This window comes from Sprattus sprattus, assembly GCF_963457725.1.
Source record: "Sprattus sprattus genome assembly, chromosome: 16".
In the NCBI taxonomy this organism is placed as follows: domain Eukaryota; kingdom Metazoa; phylum Chordata; class Actinopteri; order Clupeiformes; family Clupeidae; genus Sprattus; species Sprattus sprattus.
This window is the reverse complement of record NC_137914.1, coordinates 3,217,795-3,243,600: the sequence shown is the minus strand read 5'-3', so window position 1 is coordinate 3,243,600 and position 25,806 is coordinate 3,217,795. Positions and strand designations below refer to the sequence as shown.

The window sequence follows — 25,806 nt, the reverse complement described above, 5'->3', positions numbered from 1 at the left end:
CACACACACACACACACACACACACATACACACACGCGCACACACACACACACACACACACACGCACGCACGTTCACACACATATATGCATACTCACACACACACGCACACACACACACACAAATACGACTAATCTAAACTCAAAACATAATGACACACACTCTTACAGAAATACTGTCATGTCCGGCTCTCAAACATGACAAATAACAGAGAGTCCAACAGAGTTTAGAGGCCAAAACAATGTTAATTTATTAACAACTACTCAAAGGATGAGCATGGCTTTGAGCAGAGCAGTGGGGAGCAAGGTTTCCCCGTTCTCTCTCTCTCTCTCTGGATCTCTGGATCTCTGTCTCAAGCCATCCTTGGCACCTGTGGAAGGTGCTTTTGTAGTCACAGGGAACACCGGTCCCAGGTGCTCTCAATGACTAACGAGCCAACCACACCTGCTGGTCATCTGCAACACAAAACACAGACCAACACAAGCAGCCAGCCCAGCACTCAAAAGAAGCAGGGTTGTCACAATACACACATTAACTAGGCCCACTGAAGGTGAACTTTATGATGTGTTGGTGGTAGTTAAACTAGGTTAACTGAAGGTGAACTTCATTATGTGGTGTTAAAAATAAGAAAGGCCATAGTAATGATATTGGTCATAGCAACGAATTGCTGATGCTGAACCACATCCCTCAACTGCCATCGTTTGAGCTCTGCGTATGTGTGTGTGTGTGTGTGTGTGTGTGTGTGTGTGTGTGTGTGTGTGTGTGTGTGTGTGTGTGTGTGTGTGTGTGTGTAGTGTGTGTGTGTGTGTGTGTGTGTCAGTGTGGTGTGTGTGGTGTGTGTGACGTATGTGGAGGAAGTGAGATTGGCAGGGGTGTCTAAGTGATGACAAGGACTCATTGAAACAGGTTCTAGTGTAGTGTGTGTGTGTGTAGTGTGTGTTTGTGTGTGTGTGTGTGTGTGTGTGTGTGTGTGTGTGTGGGAGAGAGAGAGACCATGTCAGCACTGTAACATGTGTATCCGCCAAGACATTTGCGCTGACCTGCAGAGCTGTCCAGTATTTGGGTGGAGGCTGGTGACGTGTGTGCCGTGTTTGTGTGCGTGTGTGTGTGGTGTGTGTGTGTGTGTATGTGTGGTGTGTGTGTGTGTGTGTGTGTGTGCCGTGTTTGTGTGCGTGTGTGTGTGTGTGTGTGTGTGTATGTGTGGTGTGTGTGTGTGTGTGTGTGTGTGTGTGTGTGTGTGTGTGTGTGTGTGTGTGTGTGTGTAACGTATGTAGAGGAAGTGAGATTGGCAGGGGTGCGATGAAAAGGACTCAGTGAAACAGGTTCTAGTCTAGTGTGAGGTGTGTGTGTGTGTGTGTGTGTGTGTTTGTGTGTGTGTGTGCGTGTGTATGTGTGTGAGGGGGATGGTGTCTCAGTGATGGACAGGACTTAATATAGCCACCATGTCTGGCGCATGCCTGCAGCATCAGAACCTGCTGATCACCAGGAAAGTGACTGAACTAACATTACTGATCAGCAGGATAGTTAGTTTGAGTGTGTGTGATGCTGTGTCCAGTGTTGGTCAGCTGACGTGTGTGATGCTGTGTTCAATGCTGGTCAGCTGATGTGTGTGATGCTGTGTTCAATGCTGGTCAGCTGGCGTGTGTGATGCTGTGTTCAATGCTGGTCAGCTGGCGTGTGTGATGCTGTGTTCAATGCTGGTCAGCTGGCGTGTGTGATGCTGTGTTCAATGCTGGTCAGCTGGCGTGTGGGATACTGTGTTCAGTAATGTGACAGTGCCTTAGCCAACAGGAGGAGGTCAGTAGTCTGACAGTGCCTTAGCCAATAGGAAGAGGTCAGTAGTCTGACAGTGCCTTAGCCAATAGGAAGAGGTCAGTAGTCTGACAGTGCCTTAGCCAATAGGAAGAGGTCAGTAGTCTGACAGTGCCTTAGCCAATAGGAAGAGGTCAGTGGTCTGACAGTGCCTTAGCCAATAGGAAGAGGTCAGTAGTCTGACAGTGCCTTAGCCAATAGGAAGAGGTCAGTGGTCTGACAGTGCCTTAGCCAATAGGAAGAGGTCAGTAGTCTGACAGTGCCTTAGCCAATAGGAAGAGGTCAGTAGTCTGACAGTGCCTTAGCCAATAGGAGGAGGTCAGTAGTCTGACAGTGCCTTAGCCAATAGGAAGAGGTCAGTAGTCTGACAGTGCCTTAGCCAATAGGAAGAGGTCAGTAGTCTGACAGTGCCTTAGCCAATAGGAGGAGGTCAGTAGTCTGACAGTGCCTTAGCCAATAGGAAGAGGTCAGTAGTCTGATAGTGCCTTAGACAATAGGAAGAGGTCAGTAGTCTGAGCCAATAGGAAGAGGTCAGTAGTCTGAGCCAATAGGAGGAGGACAGGAAGAAGGGCTCATATCATCACGGTGTGACAGGTTGTGATTGCGGCTTGTAATTACCTGTGTGTGTGTGTGTGTGTGTGTGTGTGTGTGTGTGTGTGTGTGTGTGTGTGTGTGTGTGTGTTCGTTATTACCCTGTTCCATCTAATTAAATCCATCACAAATGAGTCCCTAATTCGTTTTGAGTCCTGCCCTGCTCCTGGCTCTATTATCTGCACGTGTGCCCAGGAACCAGCTCACTTTGGAGTGGAACCGCACCCAATCCCTGCCCGACACGGACACTCTTCCGGTTTACAGTATCGGCCACTGCAGGCAGTATAGTCTGCTGTCTTACAGTAGCAACAAGAGCAGGCCGTGGTCGCGGTGCAGTCCTAACACAGCTTCAGAGACATGCTGTCATTTTTAAACATTACATGACAAATACATCTACGGTCATAAACTGTATCAGATGCACTTCGCCAAAGACTTTTAGCCCCCCACCTGTGGCTGTTATCAGCACCCTCATTTGCTAATGTTATCATCACCTGCATCTGCTAATGTTATTAGCACCCTCATTTGCCAATTGCTCAACAGGATGGAATGAGGATGATGGCACTCTAGTTCAACAGACACAACTCGGTATTGAAGTACTGTTTTGAGTACTGAGCTTGGGTATTAGCACTTTATGTATTAAATGCAACAAGCTTCTGATATTAGCCTACATGCTGTTACAACATGTTAAAAGGCTAGTGGTAGCATTAGCTCCAGCATTGGGCTAGGGGTAGCATTAGCTCCAGAGTTGGGATTAGCCACATCTATATAGTATATACTTACATTACAATTACATGGTATTATTTCTCACTTTACAATTCATAAGAAGTGGAACTGTACATTATTCATTCAGGAAGTTGCTAATATTTATGCCATTGCCCGTCTCGTTTCTCAATGTTAATGTTTATGTTTTCTCTATGTTTTCCTTATGTTCCTCCAGATAAAGCTGTCTGACTTTGGCTTCTGTGCACAAGTGTCCAAAGAGGTGCCCAAGAGGAAGTCCCTAGTGGGGACGCCATATTGGATGGCTCCAGAGGTCATCTCCAGGTTACCCTACGGCACTGAGGTAAGAAATGCTCCTTCTCTTTTCCCGCTCTACGGGGCACTTCTCAAGGTCACCTTCACCACTCTCCCCACATTTCCACAGTGGAGGTTGATCTAGAGCAGTGGTTCTTAACCTTTTTAGATGCGTCCGGCATCTCTATAAGAGGGTATGTCCGTCCGTCTGTCGGTCGGTCGGTCGGTCTGTCTGAAACGCATTCTTTCAATTGTAATTCCCTCCTGTGTCCACAAGGTGGCAGAGTTGAGTTGACGCATCTTGTTGTCCGCTCGGACTTGTTGGAGGTACTGAACCCTGCAAGCTTCATCAGTGCATTCGTCGAAACCTTCGTAATTTGAAAAATAAAATATTATTTCTTCAAAACGACATTGCTAGTGTGAACCGGGGTATACTGTGTGTGTCTTGACCCCTGCCGAACCCCTGAGAGTGGCTCAACAAACCCCTGGGGTTCGATCGAACCCAGGTTAAGAACCACAGCTCTAGAAACTCTCCAGAATGATCCATTTGGGTTAGAAATGTCTGACATGGGCACAAGCCAACATTTTGTGGAAAGTGTTTGGATCAGCTATTAGCAAAATATCTCACAGTGAAAACTGAGCTTGTGTGAATGACACTGGCCAGGTCCCAACGCCCTGATCCTTCACAGGCTGGTCCTGTCTTATGTAGTTTCTGCTGATCTCAGACCTGTTTCTGACTGCTGTCTGACTGCTATGGGAATGGATCCTGACTGGACCCTGATTGGTCCCTGATCGGTCCTTGTGTGGTCCCTGATTGGTCCCTCCTTTGTTCCAAACTGGTCCCTGGTTAATCGCTGGTTGGTCCTTGATTGGTCCCTGACTGGTCCCTGACTGGTCCCTGATTTGTCCCTCATTGGTTGATCTTGTTGATCTCTGATTGGTCCCTCTCCCAGTCTCGGGTGTCTCCGATGAAGATTTGTAAAAGTCCAGCAGACTGACTGTGCTGTCCATCTGTCCTTCTGTCCATCTGTCCATCTGTTCATCTGTCCATCTGTTCATCTGTTCATCTGTTCATCTGTCCATCTGTCCATCTGTCCATCTGTCCTTCTGTCCTTCTGTCCATCTGTCCATCTGTTCATCTGTCCATCTGTCCATCTGTCCTTCTGTCCTTCTGTCCATCTGTCCATCTGTCCTTCTGTCCTTCTGTCCATCTGTCCATCTGTCCTTCTGTGTGTAGGTGGACATCTGGTCGCTGGGGATCATGGTGATTGAGATGGTGGACGGCGAACCCCCCTACTTCAACGAGCCCCCCCTCCAGGCCATGAGAAGGATACGGGACAACCTGCCCCCCAGGCTCAAGGAATCCCACAAGGTCAGAGTTCACCGAAAGAGCATCCCATTGCATCGGTTGCGGATTTATCAGATGCCTGAAAGTGCCATATCGGCGTCATATGACGTCATACACAGGGGGTTCAGGAAGTGTAACGTACTTTCAGGCATTGGTAGGGGTACAGAGACCTAGTTTTTAGCCTTATACTCTAACCCTAACCCTAACCCTAAAAAATCCTAATAAAAAGTTGATTCTGACACTACGTCACACTACGTCACTTCCGGTATGGCACTTTCAGGCATCTGATAAATCCGCAACCCATCGCATCCCTTGCAACTTCACACACCTCACTATCACAACGTTTGTAACACACATCACATCACACTGTTTAGATTTGTAATTGTATTTCACACTTGTGGCAACCCACACGGCTTCGGCACATTCACACACACCTCCACACACACATTCAGCTCAGCATCATTCTCTCGCTCATATTCTTGTGTGTGTGATGTTTCTAATTAAAATATCGTTGATTAAAAAAGAGGAGGCGTCCATGATGCATGGAGCAGTGTAAACAAAAACAAACAACAGCAACATAAGGCATTCTTCTAATTTTTTGCCTGATTGCCATAAATGCAGGTGGTGATATTGAGTGGACCTTGTTTTTGTTATTGTTGTCGTTATTGTTGTTAACCCTCGTCCTGTTGTTGTCCCCACCTCCGGTCCAGGTGTCGCCGATTCTGCGGGCCTTCCTGGACCTGATGCTGGTGCGTGAGCCGTCCCAGAGGGCCACGGCCCAGGAGCTGCTGCTACACCCCTTCCTCAAGCTCTCAGGCCCCCCGTCCTGCATCGTGCCCCTCATGCGCCACTATCGCCACCGCTGAGACACACCTCTGGCCTCCCGCCACCAGGGCGGCGCTCTTTCCCACCCTCCAGCACCCTCTTTCTCACACACACACATACACACACACACACACACACACACACCGAGAGACCTGAAAGAGACGTTTGAAACCAATGGGATGTGTGTAAACGCCCACCCCTGTTGGGAATCATTTAATACATAAAGACACTGACACCTGTGCCCGCACCTAGTGTAGACAGAAATGAACAATTAACAACTAAACACAAAAAAGCTTATATTAACACAAACAGACAAGAAGGGTAGAATCACTAAAGGTGGAGATGCTGGTCGGGGGCTGAGAAGTCGGGGGGACTCCCGCTGATAGTGTGGCGTTTTCTTCCGTCTTTATGAGACAGTTAGCTGTTAGCGTAAAACACATGTAGCGTCTGCAGTTTCGCAGGAGTGGCCGTCAGGTGTGTGTCATTTTTTTTCTCTGTCTAGGCTGTGCTGTGTGTGTGCTCACTCCCTGAGTAGACCAATCGTAGCTTCCTAATACAGCCGTGGGGGGTGGGGCTTAACAACCAGCTGAGCCAATGACACAAAGGCTTGCAAAGGGATGGGATCCTGGTGTCAGAACTGAGGAAGTTCCTTCGGGAATCCAGAAGAGAACTAAGCTGGTTCTGTTGGGAACCAGGAAGAGAACTGATCTAGTTCTGTTGGGAACCAGGAAGAGAACTGATCTAGTTCTGTTGGGAACCAGGAAGAGAACTGATCTAGTTCTGTTTGGAACCCGGAAGAGAACCGAGCTAGTTCTGTTGGGAACCCAGAAGAGAACTGATCTACTTCTGTTTGGGAACCCAGAGAAGGATCAGCAGAACTGACTGTGATGGATTTGTACTCACTGTCGAGGACGCAAGGCTGTTACAAGAGACAGGGGAGGGTTACGTGAAAAACCTTCACTTTTTTTCACCCTCTCACCTCAAACTTATCAGTGGAAAAAAAACAAACGTATTTTAGAGGAAAATTGTATGTTTTTTCTGTACAGTTTTTTTTATAATCTGCAGTATTTTGTGGTGACGTAAGCGTTGTCATATACAGGGCAGTGTTATATAGCGCTCAAGAGTATCTGCCACTAATATTTCCTACTGTTTATATAATCCTACTTTTTGACAAAGAAAAAGAAATGAAAATATCTCATTCTAAAAAGATGCTCATCTCTGTTCAAAGAAACATATTTATTTATTTTGACTTTGTAGACAAAGCCTTCCTGTGGATATAACAAGAAAAGGGTTATTAACTTGCTAGACTTTTGTATGCCGTTTTAAAGTATTATTTATTTTTTGGGAACTGGACATTTATTTTTCTGTAGCGTGGCCTTCAATTCTTTGTTTATTTATTTTATTTTATTTATTTTTGAACCTTATGAGCAGTGATGTTGGTCACACAAGCAATACCCCTTAATGCTTCTATGGTATGTATGTATGAACGGTGCTTACGGTATAATCACATGTAGTTAACAGGGTTGAAGAGCGACTTCACAAGACATCCACCCAATCTCTCATACTACCTACCCGGTGCTGACTGACTGGTTCTGATCCGGCACAGGTCCGGCCCGCATGCGGCGGTTCATGATGGGTGTCAGAGTTTAGTTTCCATCGGGGGATCATCACATCACTTTCATCTTTAAGACTTCTAGCAATACACACACACAATACACACACACCCACAAACGTACTCACTCACTCACTTATACACACTCACACTCACTCGTCCTCCATCTATATAGGTCTTGTCTTTTTTTCCCCCCCTATCATCATGACATGGTGTTTTGAATTTCTATAATCCAAAAGCTTTCTCACCAATCCCTGTAGCTGAGCACAGCCCTCTGACACCCCCCCATCCCCCCACTGTGATGTGTAAATATGATCAGGAAAATGTGTGCTACTGGTTGAAGCTAGACGAGTGGTCGAGTTCAAATGGAAAACCCCTAACCGTGGTGTGGCTTGTACAGTAATATTGCATGTGTGTCTTCTGTAAAGCTGGTTTCAATAAAAAATACAAATATTGTACAGAAATGAGCACAGAGAGTGTGTGTGTGATAGTGTCTGTGTCTATTGTGTGTGTGTGTGTGTGTGTGTGTGTGTGTGTGTGTGTGTGTGTGTGTGTGTGTGTGTGTGTATGTGTGGTTTCAATAAAAAATACAAATATTGTACAGAAATGAGCTCAGAGAGTGTGTGTGTGATAGTGTCTGTGTCTATTGTGTGTGTTTGTGTGTGTGTGTGTGTGTGTGTGTGTGTGTGTGTGTGTGTGTGATTGTGTGATTATCTCTGATTAGAACACAGAACCCATGACGGCTGCCTTTTGTATCATCCCAGGTAGGGTACCACATACTGTAGGCCTCCAGACATAAAGGCAGGTAAAACAGGGATTAAAATAAACACACAAAGGCAGGTAAAACAGGGATTATAATAAACACACAAAGGCAGGTAAAACAGGGATTATAATAAACACACAAAGGCAGGTAAAACAGGGATTAAAATAAACCTGGGGTAAACCAGGGATTATAATAAACACGTGAACAGAAATGACGCAGACAGATTCCCTATGGCCGCTCCTGTGTGGGGCGGGGCATGGGCAGGTCAATCTTCTTGTGTGGGAGGAGTTAGAGAAGTCACATCTCCTGTGAAGCAGAAGGGCATGCTGGGAGCCCAAACTAGGCCATGAGGACTATCCACTGTGATCCAGTATACACATGCACACACACACACACACACACACACACACACACACATGGAGCATGAGGCAGGAAAACGGGTACGCATCCACTGGTCGGTGTGACACATCACATGTTTCATGCTTATAAAGAAGCATTCCGGATCTATTGCTATTCGCTAACGATATGCTAGCGGCTAAAACTAACGAAATCTCTTGAAATGTGCTGACTTTGACATTATGACAAACTAGTTTCTCAACAACTGTCCTAACACAGTCAAACATCAAGCAAGTGGAACACTAGACAAAGCAAGACAGCAAATAAGCTACTTACTAGTTCGGCAGACAGTAGAAAGCCGGGCGGCCACAGGCAATCTTACATTTAGCGGTTATATGCCTATGGACCCTGGCATGGCAATGGCACGGAGGCGATTCTCCATATTAAAAGTCATTGTAGCGCTTTTTTTAAAGGTAAAACTTATCCTAACCCTAATCCTTAAGTATAATTGTTGCATAGTGTTACTTTAAGAAGACCAGAGTGAGTGTCTCATCATTCAAATACCTAATTTCCTCTCTACACCCTTCACCAGTGGTGGAGGAAGTACTGAAGTTTAGTACTTAAGTAAAAGTACAAGTACCCAGGAAAATAAAAGTCCAATCAACAATGCTACTTAAGTTATAGCTCCAAAGATAATAGCTCCAAAATGTAACGGAGTAAAAGTAAAAAGTATGCATTATTACTTGTACTTAAGTAAAGTACAGATACGTGCAAATGTACTTAAGTACAGTAACGAAGTAGAAATACTTTGTTACATTCCACCACTGCCCTTCACTGACTAGTGAGAACTGCAGGTTGTCCTTGCATCCCACGATATCAGCCATTTGGATCTGCAGGACTGATTTCCTGAAGATCTGTGATTTCATCTGTTCCCAATTTCAGTACGGTCAATGGAGGGGTTCGGGACTATTAGTAATTAGTAAAATTAGTAATTACTATAAGTAATTAGCAGTGAAAACAGAGTCATTGCACTGAATCTGAGAACTACCTAACCTCTTTTTCAATCCAGATCCTGTCTCTTTCCATCTACACATCTCTGGTCAATTGTAACAGCATACACCACAGCATTGATAAATAAGAACACAGCATGATAGAAATGCTCCAACTCCCAAATCAGAAAACACAACAAAAAAAAATGAAAGAGATGACAGACGAATGAGAAAAAATACAGATAAGTAAAGTTAGTGTTTTATTCAGTTGGTATGAGTTGGTAAATCTCTGCAGTGAATGAATGTGTGTGAGGTGATGTGTGTGTAGTGATGTGTGTGTGCGTGGTGATGTGTGTGTGTGGATATGTGTGGTGATGTGTGTGTGTGGATGTGTGGATGTGTGTGGTGAAGTGTGTGTTTGGTGTGTGGATGTGTGTGGTGAATTGTATGTGGTGTGTGTGGTGATGTGTGTTGAAGTGTGTGTGTGGAATTGTGTGTAGTGATGTGTGTGTGTGTGGTGATGTGTGTGTGGTGTGTGTGTTTGGTGTGTGTGGTGTGTGTGGTGATGTGTGTTGAAGTGTGTGTGTTTGGTGTGTGGATGTGTGTGGTGAAGTGTGTGTGTGTGTGTGGATGTGTGTGGTGAAGTGTGTGTAGTGATGTGTGTGTGTGGTGTGTGTGGTGATGTGTGTTGAAGTGTGTGTGTGGTGAAGTGTGTGTGTGGTGTGTGGATGTGTGTGGTGTGTGTGTGTGTGTGTGTGTGGATGTGTGTGGATGTGTGTGGTGAAGTGTGTGTAGTGATGTGTGTGTGCGTGGTGTGGTGTGTGTGGTGTGGTGAAGTGTGTGTGGTGTGTGGTGTGTGTGGTGAAGTGTGTGGTGAAGTGTGTGGTGTGTGTGGTGATGTGTGGTGAAGTGTGTGTGGTGTGTGGTGTGTGTGGTGTGTGTGGTGATGTGTGTGGTGAAGTGTGTGGTGTGTGTGGTGATGTGTGGTGAAGTGTGTGTGGTGTGTGGTGTGTGTGGTGTGTGTGGTGATGTGTGTGTGGTGTGTGTGGTGAAGAGTGTGTTTGGTGTGTGGATGTGTGTGGTGATGTCTGTGTGGTGTGTGGTGTGTGTAGTGATGTGTGTGCGTGGTGATGTGTGTGTGTGGATGTGTGTAGTGATGTGTGTGTGTGTGTGGTGTGCGTGGTGTGTGTGGATATGTGTGGTGAAGTGTGTGTGGTGTGTGTGGTGAATTGTGTGTGGTGTGTGAAGTGTGTGTGGTGTGTGTGTGGATGTGTGTGGTGATGTGTGTGGTGAAGTGTGTGTGGTGAAGTGTGTGGTGAAGTGTGTGTGGTGTGTGTGGTGATGTGTGTGAGGTGAAGTGTGTGTGTGTGGATGTGTGTGTGTGGATGTGTGTGGTGAAGAGTGTGTGTGGTGTGTGTGGTGATGTGATAGCCTGATGTCTGCTCTTCCTCAGCTCCTTCCCTGGCTCAGAGAGCGTCTCAGGGACCGGATCAATAATCCATCTCTTCTAGACCACAGAAACAAGGCTCACAATCAGCGTATTGATCCCCGGAGGGAGGGTCTACGCTGACGGATTGTTGTCATAGCAGTGTTTCCACGGCGATGACAGATGCTTTGGTGGAGTTGGTCAGACAGTCATTTTAGGAGGGCTAAAGAGGACTTTCGTCATTAGTTTGACAGCGCAGGTAGCTGGTGGCTACATCTCTGATCTGGCCCTGATCTGGCCCTGATCTGGCCCTGATCTGGCCCTGGTATGGCCAGGCTTTGCCATGGATCTGTCACACACAGTCACATGTCCACTGAGGATGGCATCTGTCAGAAGTGTCATAGACTGAAAGTAGTGTTCAAGTTACGGCCAGTGAGGCTATTAGTCACTTCCAGGGACACTGGATCTTCAGACTCTAACAGAGGAGTCTTCCTAGTGGAAGCCAATCGGCATACAGATGAGATGGCATTATGTGAACGATGGGAAACCCAGACTGTAGTCAGGGAGACTAGAGGTCTGATCCACTGCAGTCTGGGAGACTAGGGAGACTAGAGGCCTGGTCCACTGTAGTCAGGGAGACTAGGGAGACTAGAGGCCTGATCCACTGTAGTCAGGGAGACTAGAGGCCTGATCCACTGCAGTCAGGGAGACTAGAGGCCTGATCCACTGCAGTCAGGGAGACTAGAGGCCTGATCCCCTGCAGTCAGGGAGACTAGAGGCCTGATCCACTGCAGTCAGGGAGACTAGAGGCCTGATCCGCAGCAGTCAGGGAGACTAGAGGCCTGATCCCGTGTAGTCAGGGAGACTAGGGAGACTAGAGGCCTGATCCACTGCAGTCAGGGAGACTAGAGGCCTGATCCACTGCAGTCAGGGAGACTAGAGGCCTGATCCACTGTAGTCAGGGAGACTAGAGGCCTGATCCACTGCAGTCAGGGAGACTAGAGGCCTGATCCCCTGTAGTCAGGGAGACTAGGGAGACTAGAGGCCTGATCCACTGCAGTCAGGGAGACTAGAGGCCTGATCCACTGCAGTCAGGGAGACTACAGGCCTGATCCACTGCAGTCAGGGAGACTAGAGGCCTGATCCACTGCAGTCAGGGAGACTAGGGAGACTACAGGCCTGATCAGAGCAGTCAGGGAGACTAGAGGCCTGATCAGAGCAGTCAGGGAGACTAAAGACCTGATCCACTGTAGTCAGGGAGACTAGGGAGACTACAGGCCTGATCCACTGCAGTCAGGGAGACTAGAGACCTGATCCAGAGCAGTCAGGGAGACTACAGGCCTGATCCACTGTAGTCAAGGATACTAGAGGCCTGATCCACTGCAGTCTACGTACATCTGATCTTTGAGTGGACATTCCACGCTTTGAACAAAGGCCTCTGTTATTCTGCGATGTGATGAAGTTTTTAATGAGAGACTTATCATGTTTTCATTAATATTATGTTTATTTATATATATTTAGTGTACCTGTGTAACCCCAGTGCCTTTCCTTCATTTTGAAACCATACACCAAATAATTTTCATATAGCTTAAAATATGAAGTGATATATATCTGATTCCGGTCATATTTTCTTGTAGAAAGAACATGTGCTTAATTATGACTATGTTCAAACATCAATCATATAGAGTCAGATACAGAAAACCTCTGTACAATTTATAAAGGTATGTCTCAAATAAATACTTTATTATTATCTTCACTTTATAGAAATGACATCACAATCAGAGGACTGGACACACACAAAATCATTTATTTCAACTTCCACACAGTGCAGCGTGGGACTCCTCTGAATGCATAGAAATTCAGAAAATAATCTACTCTCACCCTTACCCTTACCCTTACACTTCCCCCACGTGTTCATCACTGAACTACACTTCCCATCATTCAAGCGTTTCCTTCCCTTACCACTCAGTGTTACCAGCATAGTCAAGCATGTTCTTCACGGAACTACACTTCCCATCACCTAAGCGTTTCCTTCCCTTACCACTCAGTGTTACCAGCATAGTCAAGCACGTTCATCACTGAACTACACTTCCCATCACCAAAGCGTTTCCCTCCCTTACCACTCAGTGTTACCAGCATAGTCAAGCATGTTCTTCACTTGGGTTTGCCAGGAAGCAACATGTAATGGAATGTCAAATCAACGTTGATAAAATCGTCTACAGAACACACATACATTTCATTACTACAGTACATTATTGATGGGAGAGACGAGGCTGGGTGAAGTGGACGAGGCTCTTTGACCAGACATCAAGGACAGTCAGACAGACGGTACAGGAACCCGGCGGATGATCCCGAGAAGCAAACAACAACAACTGAAAGAGTTCCTGTTTGTTGTGGGGTGCGGGGGGAGAGAGATCCTCGTCAGCGGGTCAGGGGACCCAGAAGAGAAGCCAGCTAACTTTGCTTTGCAGAGACTAGAGAGAGTGTGTGTGATAGAGAGAGACTAGAGAGAGTGTGTGAGAGAGAGAGAGAGAGAGAGAGAGAGAGAGAGAGAGAGAGAGAGAGAGAGAGAGAGAGCGAGCGAGGGGGAGTCCATCACATGTTCTTGTACATGGAGCGGTCGCGGGGCAGTGCGGGCTCCTGTGCGGTCAGCTTGAGGTGGAAGTGGTAGATGGTGAGGGTGAGGACGATGATGAGGGCCAACACCAGGCCCAACACCAGGGGCAGAGTCTCCTCCAGCTGCTCGCGCTGGTCTGTGATGCACTTACTGGCTGAGGGGGGGGGGACACAAGAGAGAAGGGGGGGGGTCAGAGAGGACTGCGGGCTCAGGGAGAGTGTGTGTTTGTGTGGGTGTGTAAATGTGTGAGTGTGAGTGTGTGTGTGTGTGTGTGTGTGTGTGTGTGTGTGTGTGTATGTGTATGTGTGTGTGTGTGTGTGTGTGTGTGTGTGTGTGTGTCTGTGTGTGTCTCTGTGTGTGTGTGTGTGTGTGTGAGTGTGTGTGTGTGTCTGTGTGTGTGTGTGTGTGTGTGTGTGTGTGTGTGTGTGTGTGCATGTGCACAGATGTTTAATCTGAGTGTGCAAGGATGGACTTAGGGTGATGGAAAAAAGATCTTGATTTGACCAAAATGTGTAAAACATGGGGTCAGAGTTTGAATTTCAGTTTCAGTTCAGAGTAGTTATTTGTATTCATTTCTATGGTCAAACATTTACAGTCCCTACCTCTGCTTCTTCCTGCAGTTAAGGTAAGTAAATGTATTACTGTGTCATATATTTCAAAAACAAACATGGCCATCTACTTCGGTGGGATTTGTTTTATTTTACATGTATGAATGCCGGGGGCTTCAGTGTCATCTGTCGCTGACATCTTAATTTGCTCAGTGCGCTCACTGGAGCGTTCACGCGCAGGCTGCTGCTCCCCTTTGGAGCCGCGTGTGCCCGGTTCCAGAGCGCGCTCGTCCGTTGAAAAGACCCACTCTCTTCCACTTGGCGGTAAGAGGATTACCTCTACCCACACTTCTAGCGGATTACCAAAGTTAACAAACAGGGCGTCATTATGTAAACATCGACATTCAAAAAGAGCTGATCTAACCGTTCATTGAGTCATTAGTCTACTTTAAGGAGTCAGAACAACGGGCAGCTGGTCTGACAGACTGGCATCATTCGGGACACACGAGACGAGTTATTTGCTTTGCAAAGACGGGCGCGTGACTCGTCAACCATGTCTGCGCTCTCAGCATGTTTCCCATCACGCGTGCGTGGCCGTTTATATGTCAAGTGGTGTTGGTGGTGTGTTTGAGAGAGACGGGGAGAGAGGAAGAGGATTTTTTTTCTTACTGTTGTATGAGTGTGTGATGGAGTCTCTCTTGGACTTCACCTCTGGTTCTTTTTGCGCGTGTAGAGAGATTGCGTCGTAAATTACCTCGGGTAGTAACCGGGGAAGCTCGTTAACCGATAAAGATGGCTTTGTCTATAAACTCATAAAGACCTGGAGCCGCAGTCTTTCTCTTCGCTCTTCACACTACAGCACTCTAACCAAGGTGAAAACTCAGGGGACCAGCCTCTTTCTTTCTCTCTCTCTCTCTCTCTCTCTCTCTCTCTCTCTCTCTCTCTCTCTTCCTCCCTCCCTCCCTCCCTCTCTCTCTCTCTCTCTCTCTCTCTCTCTCTCTTCTTTCTCTTTCTTTCTTTCTCTTTCTGCGCTGAGGGTTCCATGAGGGTAAAAGAAGAAAATGATGACTGCACCAAAACTGTCACGTTCAGATCCCGCGCCTACAGATGTGGACGACGGCCGTAAAGGCAATTAGGTCTATATCTTACATTTGTGCTATTCACAAAGACGCAGAACACAGAATATTCAAACACACACCTACACACACATACTGTTTACATCTTTTGTTTTTCAAAACGGAGGTCAGCTTTGAGAAAGTGGCCCTTCCATGGCTCCGAATAAAAACAAAGGATGGATATGTGTGTGTAGGTGTGTGTTTGGACACTTGTGTTTGTGAATCGCACAAATGTAAGATATAGACCTAATTGCCTTTACAGCTTGTCGTCCACATCTGTAGGCGCGGGATCTGAACGTGACAGTTTTGGTGCAGTCATCATTTTCTTATAAAACCTTGCTAGGAACCCCGTGTCTCTGTGTGTGCTTGTTTGGGTCAATCAAGCTTTTGGCCAGTTTTCAAACATCAACTATGTTTTATAAGTATGTGCATACCTGTGTGCGTGTGCGTGTGTGTGTGTGTGTGTCTGTATGTGTGCGTTTTAGCTACCTTCACTAAACATGAAGTCGCTATTGATGTTAAAGGGCTGGATCTGAATGTCGGACAGGATGATGGTGACGCCCTTTTGGTGGTCGGTAGAGAGGAGCGTAAGGGTCTGCTGGGCCGCGCACACGAACGAGCGATCCGCCGGGGTCACGAAGGCAGACAATTTGTGCGAGTTGGCCGTGTGCTTCCCGGCTGGAAAAAAAGAAACACACGCACACACACACGCACACATAGAATACGTTAAATTACGCATCAAAACACCTTTGCACAAACAAATTTAAATTAATAAAATATGAACTGACATATTTTAATAAAATAAAAACATACACAAATGTAACAGAGCCGATTAACTGAATTGTATGCTTGTTCCGCTCATTTCCTTGAGCATAGTAATTCCCTTACGCAGGCTACACCTCAGCCGACTTCATTCAAAATATATATATATTAAAATATATATATATATCTTAGTGATAGGATACATTTTTTATTTAATTTAAAGGTTCATTTTTCATACAACCCTGATACTGATAACGGTTAGAAAAATCTAATGTCTTACTAATAAAATCATCCCTTACTGTCTGCTCAATAACAACAATACTACTACTACTAATAATAATCGTTATTAAGCCTTGTCCCATACTCACGGTTGTACGCGTTGATAAAATGCGTGCTCTCAGAGGTGTCGTAGACCAACTGCACCTTGTTAACTCTCCATATCTCGCTCTCCTTTTCTTTCGGATCGTTTGTCTTTCGCGTCTCCTGCAAGACGGCAACCTTATTTTTATTTTGAAAAGTCTTTTTTAACCTCCAAACTAGATTGTTTGTGCCTTTTTTGACAGACAGACAGTATTTTGGGTTCTAACGCCACACTACAACTTTCTTTCCTGTGTGCACAAAACGCTCACAAGCACTTGCTGCGCTGCGTGGGTGTTCTCAAAATGGATTTAACAACTGTTCTGAGGGAGGCATATTACATGAATCATTTGTATTTATTTAATTACTAGCATAGTACCAACGCCGGGTAAACTCGCCCACCTTTACAAAGTAGATGCGGAAGATGAAGGCGTTGTTTGCCCAGAATATGTGCAGCTCCGCTTCGTTGGGTCCACACATCCCTTCCACCCCTGCCCCCCGGGGAAGCGGTACGCTGGTCTGTTCTGTAATTAGCTAAGAATAAACCACAGAACAAACACGGCACGAATCACCATCACATCATGATCATTACCATCACAGGACTGAAGAGCTTTTTTATTGAAAACCACATTAGAATGCATCACACACTTTAGGAGATGGTAGCTGTCCAGCGTGGCGACGCATGAAAGCTGGTCAAAGTTTTTTTTTTTTTTTTTTTTTTTAAAGGATCGTGTCCTGATGCTCTTTTTATTTTGCTGACATTATTTATCATTTAAACGAATTAAACATTTATTTTACTAGATGTGGAGAACCTGAATGGTGTAATACCCTCACATATTGCACGTCTTGATGTTAGTACAAACTTTAAACCGTCTACATTTTTTTGTCGGCTATGGCAGCATGTCACAGGTTTGCCTACTTGGAACCGCAGGCATCACTGATGATAAAAACAGCACTCACGTCTATGCCATTCAGTGCGAGCACGTCGTACGGTATCACGAATCTGCCCGCAAATTCAGCCATTAGACAAGTCGTGCCGTTCTCTCGGACGGCAAAGATGTCTTTGTCCGGATTGTTGGACAGTCCTGACAGATTCTCACTTTCCTGCTCAGCCATAACAACGAGTCGTGTCAGAGTGCCTATGGACGAGAAGTTTGCGTCACCACCAGCCAAAACGCCAGGAGAATATCAGAAAATGCACAACATTAACCAGCTTAAAGCTTATTTGACATTTTATCTCACACTTATCTGAGCAATACTTACAATTAAAACATTCAGGTATGCACTCTTGTTCGTAAGGATTTTTAATAAGGTCAGAATAAAACAAGTTCATGAATTCGGTTTTCATTCGTTTTGCTCTCTTTGAGTCATTTAAGCATCACTACTTGCACTTAAGAAGCTGTTTTAAGAGATTTTAACAGCCTCGATCTAAGTTGGTCCATGTCTAGTCCTTAAATTTGTGTCACGACCCGATCACTTCGCACAAGAAAAGCCCAAATGAACTTACCGAGCAGGCAGAGGACAACTCTTACGCTGTCCATGGTCCTGAAGCTGCGTAGCTCCATCGCCAAACGGCTGGGCTTTCTCGTGGAAAATACCGATGTAGGAGTCGAAAAAGTCACGAAAGGAGGAGGTGGTGGAGGTGGTGGAGGAGGAGGAGGAAGAGGGGGAAGGCACGCGCTCCGCTCAGCTTCGAGGAGTCACGCTCGTATCATTGCGGATGCAGCAAATCCAGGTGTGCGTGATTTAGCATCCGCTCACTTTCAGCAGCGTTCCGCGGTCGTTTAGTCGTCAACGGCGACACGTCGTGTTCACTTCAGACGCACGCAGTCCTCTTGAAAAGCAGGACAAAGAAACGTTTAGAATGTGATACAGCCAGACCACCTTGCCGGCGCTCATGCTCGCCGAATCAGCATTTAACCGCAGCGTGACTCAGGCTGGAGATATCGGTAGCGCGGAGCAAGTTCTGGCTAAGTTGCTGCTGGCGGAGAGCGGCTGAGCTAGTCCCGCAATGCTGTTGTTTCCGTATCTGTCCTTACAGCTGAGGTGATGGACTGAATCGCTACACTCCCACCACCCCCCCCCCCCCCCCTCCTCCCCCTCATTTCCTCTCCTCTCCTCTCCTCCTCCTCCCCCCTCCTGGCCGCTTGTATATGGCTGCAGATGCTGCTTTGTGCGAATGTGGGGCTTTGGATGTGCTCTCTGATGCGGCTCGATAACGTGTGAACTCAGCCGTGCGGGAGCAAAGCTGCGTCCCGGACAACCCCTTCCCCGGCAGCGAGCAGTATAGGCTGGCAGCAGCGGTTTGTCACGAGACTGATCCCGTATGGAATGTAAGTTTACCAACGGACACATTCACTGGCGTCCGTCAGCGTCTCTGAAGACAGCTGAAGTACACAGCAGAGCAAGACAAAACAGATGACTTGTCCGAGGAAACCAATACAGAGGAAGTACACCTTGCATCCAAAGAGACAGATAAACAGTAGAGCGTGACTTAACAACATAAATTACGATATGATCCCTAGAAATAATATCTCAAACATTTATGTTATGAACACGGAAAGAAAGCACAACAGCATTTTAATGACTAGAACAGAAATGACAACGTCACACCACCTTTTATTGGTAAAGGAATGATACGGCAGTAACCTACAAGAGAATGTTAGGATAGATAACCGTGGTAACTCGAGTAAACCTTCACATTAAATGAGAAAGGTAGCAAAAAAAAATGTATTCCCTGAGGACGGTATAAGCGTTACTGATGTACAAACTATCAGGGGGCCAGAGCGGGGCGGAGTCATGGCTGGCGGTTTTAAGGATGTGAGGTAATAGAGTTTAATGTCGTACATACAGACATGGTTTAAAGTGCATGTTATTCATGATTCAAACAAGATTGATGGCGTCAATGAACCATAGTCAGTGAGGAGCTCATGGCGAACCCTAGTTCTTCAAGCCCCGCCCTTGTTTGAGAGGTCTTGTGCCTGACTCCACACACACCGTCTTACCATTACGCACAGTCAGATGGTCGGTCTCGGAGTAGACACTTTCAACTGAAAGTCAAACTCGCACTTCACAGCGCTGATGCTGTCTATGCTCGGCTTGCTTCCGACCTTAGGGTGGTTCGTGCACAGGGGAAACGTCTCTGACCTCGGCATTCCGCGAGCAACAGCCTCGCCAATCCCCCCCTGCGCTTCGCACCCACTGCCCTCCAGTTCTTTGCCGGTCTTTTTCAACTCCGGAAAAGTAAAGCGTCTCAACAGTTTGTTGCCAAGGACAGAGAAGGTCGTTGATGCCGGAGGAGGAGGCGACGGCAGCAGCTCTGCGGGCTCCGTGTACCCCTGTGACGTCGGGTTCTTCCACACAGCTTTGAATTTACGCACGGACACCTGCGCGCGCTCCGGAGGTAGTGGGCTGGGGAAGTTGGTGGGCAAACTGCAGCGTTTCTGGTAGTAGCTGTCGTCGAATATCCGGATGCCTGAGTCAAAACCTGTTTTCTTGGATTTCTCCTTGTCCACCTCATCATGGGTCACTTTCCCCGTTATTGGGGTCATGAGGATGCCGAGAGGGCCGGACAAGGTGCCCTGAGAGGAGCTCGAAGGCGCAGAACTTTTTGGCACAGTTTTGAACGGCCTCGGGGAAAACTGAGCAGGAGGCTGGCAGTTGGTCCTTCTGGATAAGGGGGGCAAGTAGGTGGGGTCATCGGCGGAGCCGGAGCACAACTTCTCACCTTGTCGTGATGATGACGAGGGATTACCGGATCTCTGAGGAGTTTTTGGGGTCAGGACGCGGGAGAAGAAGAAGCCCTGTGGAGATGTCGGCGAGCCATCACTTTCCTTCTCATATTCCTCAATCGAATCCATGGATTGCAAGCGATGCTTTAAAAGAAGGGATCTCCTCTGACCTGAGGCCATCGCGGAGAGACATGAAGCCTCTCTGGGTGCACTGTCGTGCTTGGCGCACAAAGGTCGCGTGTGCGAAAAGAGAGCTGGAGCTTTCTTCTGAGGCGCGACGTCCTCGTGTGTGTCAGCGTCTTCCCTGACGCTCACACTGCCAACTCTGTCCGGTGCACCAAAATCATATTCACTCACTTTTTTGGAGTGATTCGTCAGCGCATTCAAGCATTCTGTATGGCCAAGGTACTCGGCCACTTTCACTGCGGAGTTCCCCACTTTGTTTTGTCTGTCTATTTGTAGTCCAAGGCGCTTGAACGCTCTGACTAAAAACTCCACGACCAGAGTGTGCCCTGCCACGACCGCGTACATGAGCGCAGTATTCCCCCACACGTCCCCCATCTCTGGGTCCGCATTGTTCTGCACCAGAATCTTTACTGCGTCCAGGTAGCCTTTCTCGCACGCGTAACTAAGGGCCGTGCGTCCGCTCTCATCCTTGTGGTGGACGCTCGCGCCTCGCTGCAGAAGAAGAGTTAGGAACTTTGATCTCGCCTGGGAGTCTGGTAGAAAAACAGATGAAATAAGTGGGGTCTGATGGGCGCCGTCAGTTTTCGAGTCGACGATTTTGCCATCCAGGGCGTCAAGGATAAACTTGGCCAAGTGAACTTTATCCTTGGACATCGCCTCAAGAAAGATTTCTGTGCCACTTTGACCTCCCTTCTTATCAGGAAGTTTCAACATTGTACATCTGTTTGTGTTAACTTAACTTCAAGTCGACAGATGGAGCATTTTCAGCTGCGGAGCAAGTCTGTTGAAATCCTGTCCCATCCCGATGCCGCTCATCACTGCGCTACGCTTTCTCTTCAATCGTTATATATGCAGCGCGTCCCCGTTACCGGGGCAACACAGTCACATTATCAGTTTTTTGAGGTTGCCAAATGGAAACATTAAAAGCGCTATTATCATGAGGCACTTCACGGAGAGGACCCACACAGACTCCATTCCAATGAATTATGCAAAGGTTGATTATACGCCAAAACACACTGGCGCTCTTCTTTGATGTTGGGAAGAGGGGCACGGGGTCGTTTCAGAGTAGGCTAGTCGTGTTCCAATTCTAAACAGTGTTTTTCAAAACACAAATAATAAAAAAAGACCAAACGGAACACAACTCATTTACTCTCACAATAAACCCATGTTACCGTCACCTCTAAAACGGTCTTGCAGACATTATATCTTCAATTTATTTTTGAACTCTTCGACCGTTTTTACTAATGACACTCTTTCATAACATTTTCATTATATCTATTTTAACCTTTTGTATTACTCCGTGGTTTGGAAACCTACATTTAGCCAATAAAAACAGACTTGGAAGTCTTAATATGGCCAGCAAGCTCTCAGGGGGTGTTATGACGAGCTTTCGGACATTTACAGCAGGCGTGCCCTTAGAAGGCCTTACTTTATTGGATTGCCTTTTTCAGGGCTGCAGTTTGTAAGAGACTCCGCGTCTCCTTCATCCAACGTGCTACTGATATGCTTAATGGAAAATAGCATTCTAGCCAGGGTTGCATTCCTTGCCAAATCTATCTATAAATATAACCAATAGCCATTACATTGTACACAACACATATATACTCATATACATAAACAAACACATATGGACTAACTTTATGATTTATTGCGTTGATGACGCTGATGTTGTCCTTTCGTATTCTGATGGTACGTGAACCCTGGCTGCAAAACATGTCTCCCTAGTCGGATAATAAAGAGAGCCTTGCACCCACCTTATTATGTTCCAGTGTACGCTGAAGTGTTTTCTAAGTATGCTTTCTATAGTCCGTGAACTCAGGGGGCCCTTAAGCAAGGACCTCTGCGTGAAGTCGCTGTTATGTATCTCTTATTTGTGGTTGAAAAAACTGAAAAAACTGTATTTTGTGCTAATCTAATTGTGTGTACCTGTGCTGTGTTAGAAAATGTGCATGTGCGCCAGGGACCTATCTATAGACGATGCAACTAGCGCGGAAGGTTCGTAGGCAAAGCAGACACTGCTTTGTAATTTTTTTTTACAAACATATGTATGTCAAAGTGTTGCATGTTTAACATGTCCAGGCCCAGGGGACCGTGGTTTTGTTAATCCGTCCATGCTTCTGTAAGAGATACTTTAATAAGATTAGTCCGGGACATTCTTATACCTTCACAGTTTTCAGCTAAAACAAACGTTTTAGAGCCTTAAAATGTTCTTGGTGTCTAGACGTATGCAATGACTGCATTTATATTGAATAAAAAGAAAAATACATCGATGTAAATTAATTAGCAGTTAAATCTAATCCATTGTGAATATTAATCTCTCAGTCACATCTATCCTACCGCTGTTCTTTTTTTTTTTTTTTTTAAATGTTGTCTTGCATATTTCTTGTTGATCTTCTTTCTAATGATCACCTTCGGTCCAATCTGAGTCAGGCCCATGAAACTCATCTCACACATGGCGAAGCTTCCGTGAAGAACAACAACAATGGCAGAATCAAACATTAGGAAGGAAGGTATAGCCTACGTGGGGAGGTTTACTTAGGGGATCCATGAGAGATGGTTTGGGTAACGCGTAGAAAAGTTAACAACTTTAGTAAGGTAGACCTTTCAAGTTTGTGTAAAACGCAGAGTCACCGTGACTGCAGCCCCAGGAGATTAGGACACGCTAGGAAAAGAAAGGGCAGGGCCACCATGTTCGTTTAACACCTGTAGAGTTTATTGGTACACATACTATAAAACAGTATTAAAGTAGCAGGATAACAACAGTTGTTTTTAGTATCGTCATTGCTAGAAGTTTCGACAAGTACAATATAAATACAAAACCACCCACAGAACGCGCTGCTGACAAGCTACAGTTAAAACGGTCAAATTAAAAAAATACTAATCAAAGCGTTGACATTGTTCTGCAAAAATAATCTTTTTTTTTTTGCAAACTACCAAGCTACATGAAAGTCGCACAACAGAAAACATTCAACTAGTGCAAAAAAGCCTCTACTTAAACAAATATAGTCTTAAACTACACACTAGATTTAATATATAATATATATGTATATTTATTTATATGTCTTTATATAAATAACCCCTTATTTTGGCATTGTAAAATAATTTAAATTGTCCTACCAGACACACAGAGTGGCACATTTTGAAAAGCAATGAAAAGTTTTAAAAGCACAGCGCTCATCGTTTCTGTTCTAGATATGTGCAGCTCAACACGGGAGGGTGACGTGGGAATTGGAATAAAAACAAAAAAACAAAAAAACAAAAGCTAGTGGTTGAAGACAACAGACGTCCCTGTCGCTGGCATCCCTGTGCTTTCCCAAAGCCCTTGGAAATCATGGAATTCCGCTACAAGATTTGGCCAAATTTACAATTCACATTCCCTCATCCACACTGACACACGACTACAGCACAGGGCTGTAAGACTCCACCACTGACGAGGCAGAACGGGGGAGGGGGGGGGGGGGGTGTTTGCCAGCAACCGTTTTGAAAATGTACAGATACAAGCATCAAGTTTAACTATGTGAGGCCGTGGAGCAGGAAGTAGACAACAGCAGTTATCAGGTCAAAGGTCATAGGTCACCCAGTGAGGTCAGAGGCCACCTCCATAGTGCTTCCTTAGTATTTAGGCTTATCACCTCACCCCTCTCCTCAGTAGTATTAGGGAACAGCCTGGACACCCAGGCTTCAAGATCAAGCCTCATACAGCGCTCTCCAACTCACACACATCTTCACTGAACACACAGGCTTTAAGATCAAGCCTCATACAGCGCTCTCCAACTCACACACATCTTCACTGGCCACTCGGGAGACTAACATTCAAACAATGGCTTCACTCAGAGAGGCAAACAAACAGACCAACTGACTGGACTCTCATCCAGACGAGGTCTTCAGCGGTCTCTGCTCAGAGCTCAGGTTAAAACAAACAACAACTCTGGTTTAGGGAAGGACCAACCCATCTGCTGCCTGCTAACCCCTAACTAACTCATCTGTATTCTTTAACTAACCCATCTGTATTCTTTAACTAACCCATCTTTTAACCCTGGGCCACCTGCATTCTGTAACCAACCAGTGGCCGATCAAGAACTGGTTATTGACGATTAGGAATTCATTTGACTGTTCAAGTTTAAACATGCACAGCACAGCAGGAGGAGGCGCCTGGAGGAGGCGCCTGGAGGAGGTGCTTTGGGGTAGCTGCATGAACTACTACAGGGGCAAAACCACCGGGTGGCCACAAGGAGTTGAGCTGTCAATCAAAGGCAAGGGAGACTCTCAGTTTTCACAGTACTAAAGCCAGTCCGACAGGAAGGGGAACTGTGTGTGTCCGGTGCGTGTGTGTGTGTGTGCGTGTGTGTGCGTGTGTGTGTGTGAGCGTGCACGTGTGTGAGTCTGTGTGACCATTTAATGTCCATGTGTGTCTCTCGTTGTGTGTGTTGAGTGGTTTACCCCTAAAGGACAGGCGTGTGTGTGTGTGTGTGTGTGTGTGTGTGTGTGTGATTGCTACAGACTTTACCTCTCAGTGTCTTCAAAAGAGAAAAAAACAAAAACAAAAGCCAAAACCAAAAGAAAGAAACAGAAAAGAAGAGAAGAGAAGTGAAGTGAGGTGAGAGGAAGGCGATGTCCTGCCGTGTGTGTGGGGACAAGCCGCAGTGTAAGGACTACATCTCAGCACAACTGGACCAGGACCCAGCGGTCCGGTCTGGTCCGATTCGGTCCACTCGGGGAGAGCCTGGGAATCTTTACATTCTTATCAGATGGATAACACCTAGTGCTCTGCTACATAGTTTTAGAAAAATCCTCTTTTTTTCTTTTCTTTTCTTTTTTCGGACAGCCTACCACATGTAAAGTGCTCTGGACAGAAAACTCCACTCTTGTGTAGCCTATTATTTTCAGATAATTGTGCTGACTTAAAACAAACTATATCTTTTACATTTTTTTTTCCTTTATATATATATTCATATATATAAATTTGTTTATATATATAATCCTCCCCACCAGCCAGCTGACCTGCTGCTATTTTGCTTCTTCATCTAGTACCATAGAGAGAAAAGTGTCAAAAGTCATGGATGGTTTTGGAAAGAACACTTTGGGTCGGGACTGGGGTTCTGTTCTGGGACCAGTGTGGGTTCTGTTCTGAGACCAGTGTGGGTTTGGTTCTGACGCCAGTGCCTGCGTGGCCTGACATGTGAGGCAGGGTCCAGGAGCGGAGGCAGGGTCCAGGAGCGGAGGCAGGGGCTAGGAGCGGAGGCAGGGGCTAGGAGCGGAGGCAGGGGCTAGGAGCGGAGGCAGGGGCAGAGGCAGAGGCTAGGAGCGGAGGCAGGGGCTTCGTGAGGCAGAGGCCATGGCACTGGTAGAAAATGCTGATGGGGTTCCTTGGGCCGTTGCCACGGCGATGTGTGAGGTGCAACTAGGACACTGGGAGGTGGCGATAGAAGAGGGGGTGTGTGGGGGGGGGGGGGTGCTGAATATTTGAGAGAGGAGGACAGAGCGCTAAAGGAGAGGACAGGAGACCCTACCAGAGAGAAGAGAAGAGGAAGAGAAGAGGAAGAAGAGAGTTGAGGAGAGGAGGACAGAGGGCAATTGAGTGGAGAGAGGAGGGGTGGGAAGCAGGAAGAATATAGGCGGGGGCAGGGAGCAGTGGGACGGGGGAGCAGTGGGACGGGGGGCGGGCGGTGGGTAGAGGGGCAGTGGGGCGGGGGGTAGGGGGGCAGTGGGGCGGGGGGTAGAGGGGCAGTGGGGCGGGGGGTAGAGGGGCAGTGGGGCGGGGGGTAGGGGGGCAGT

General features: G+C 46.6%; 2 protein-coding genes across 2 annotated transcripts in view; one reads left to right on the top strand and one right to left on the bottom strand.

The window, feature by feature from the left end:
* pak5 (p21 protein (Cdc42/Rac)-activated kinase 5) overlaps positions 1-7,621 on the top strand; it is a 50,134-nt gene extending 42,513 nt beyond the window's left edge. The window contains exons 6-8 of the mRNA XM_080854274.1: positions 3,340-3,465; positions 4,654-4,788; positions 5,475-7,621. Coding sequence (XP_080710400.1) covers positions 3,340-3,465; positions 4,654-4,788; positions 5,475-5,630 — 417 coding nt within the window. The 3' untranslated portion in view covers positions 5,631-7,621. The remainder of the gene's footprint in view (positions 1-3,339; positions 3,466-4,653; positions 4,789-5,474) is intronic.
* Positions 7,622-13,310: 5,689 nt separating this feature from the next.
* Positions 13,311-17,679, bottom strand: lamp5 (lysosomal associated membrane protein family member 5; the record flags this gene model as incomplete). The annotated part of the gene is made up of 6 exons (XM_080854275.1): positions 13,311-13,486; positions 15,485-15,673; positions 16,126-16,240; positions 16,517-16,648; positions 17,075-17,253; positions 17,622-17,679. 6 exons carry the CDS (start codon positions 17,677-17,679, stop codon positions 13,311-13,313), a joined length of 849 nt encoding a protein of 282 aa, XP_080710401.1.
* Positions 17,680-25,806: the final 8,127 nt, after the last annotated feature.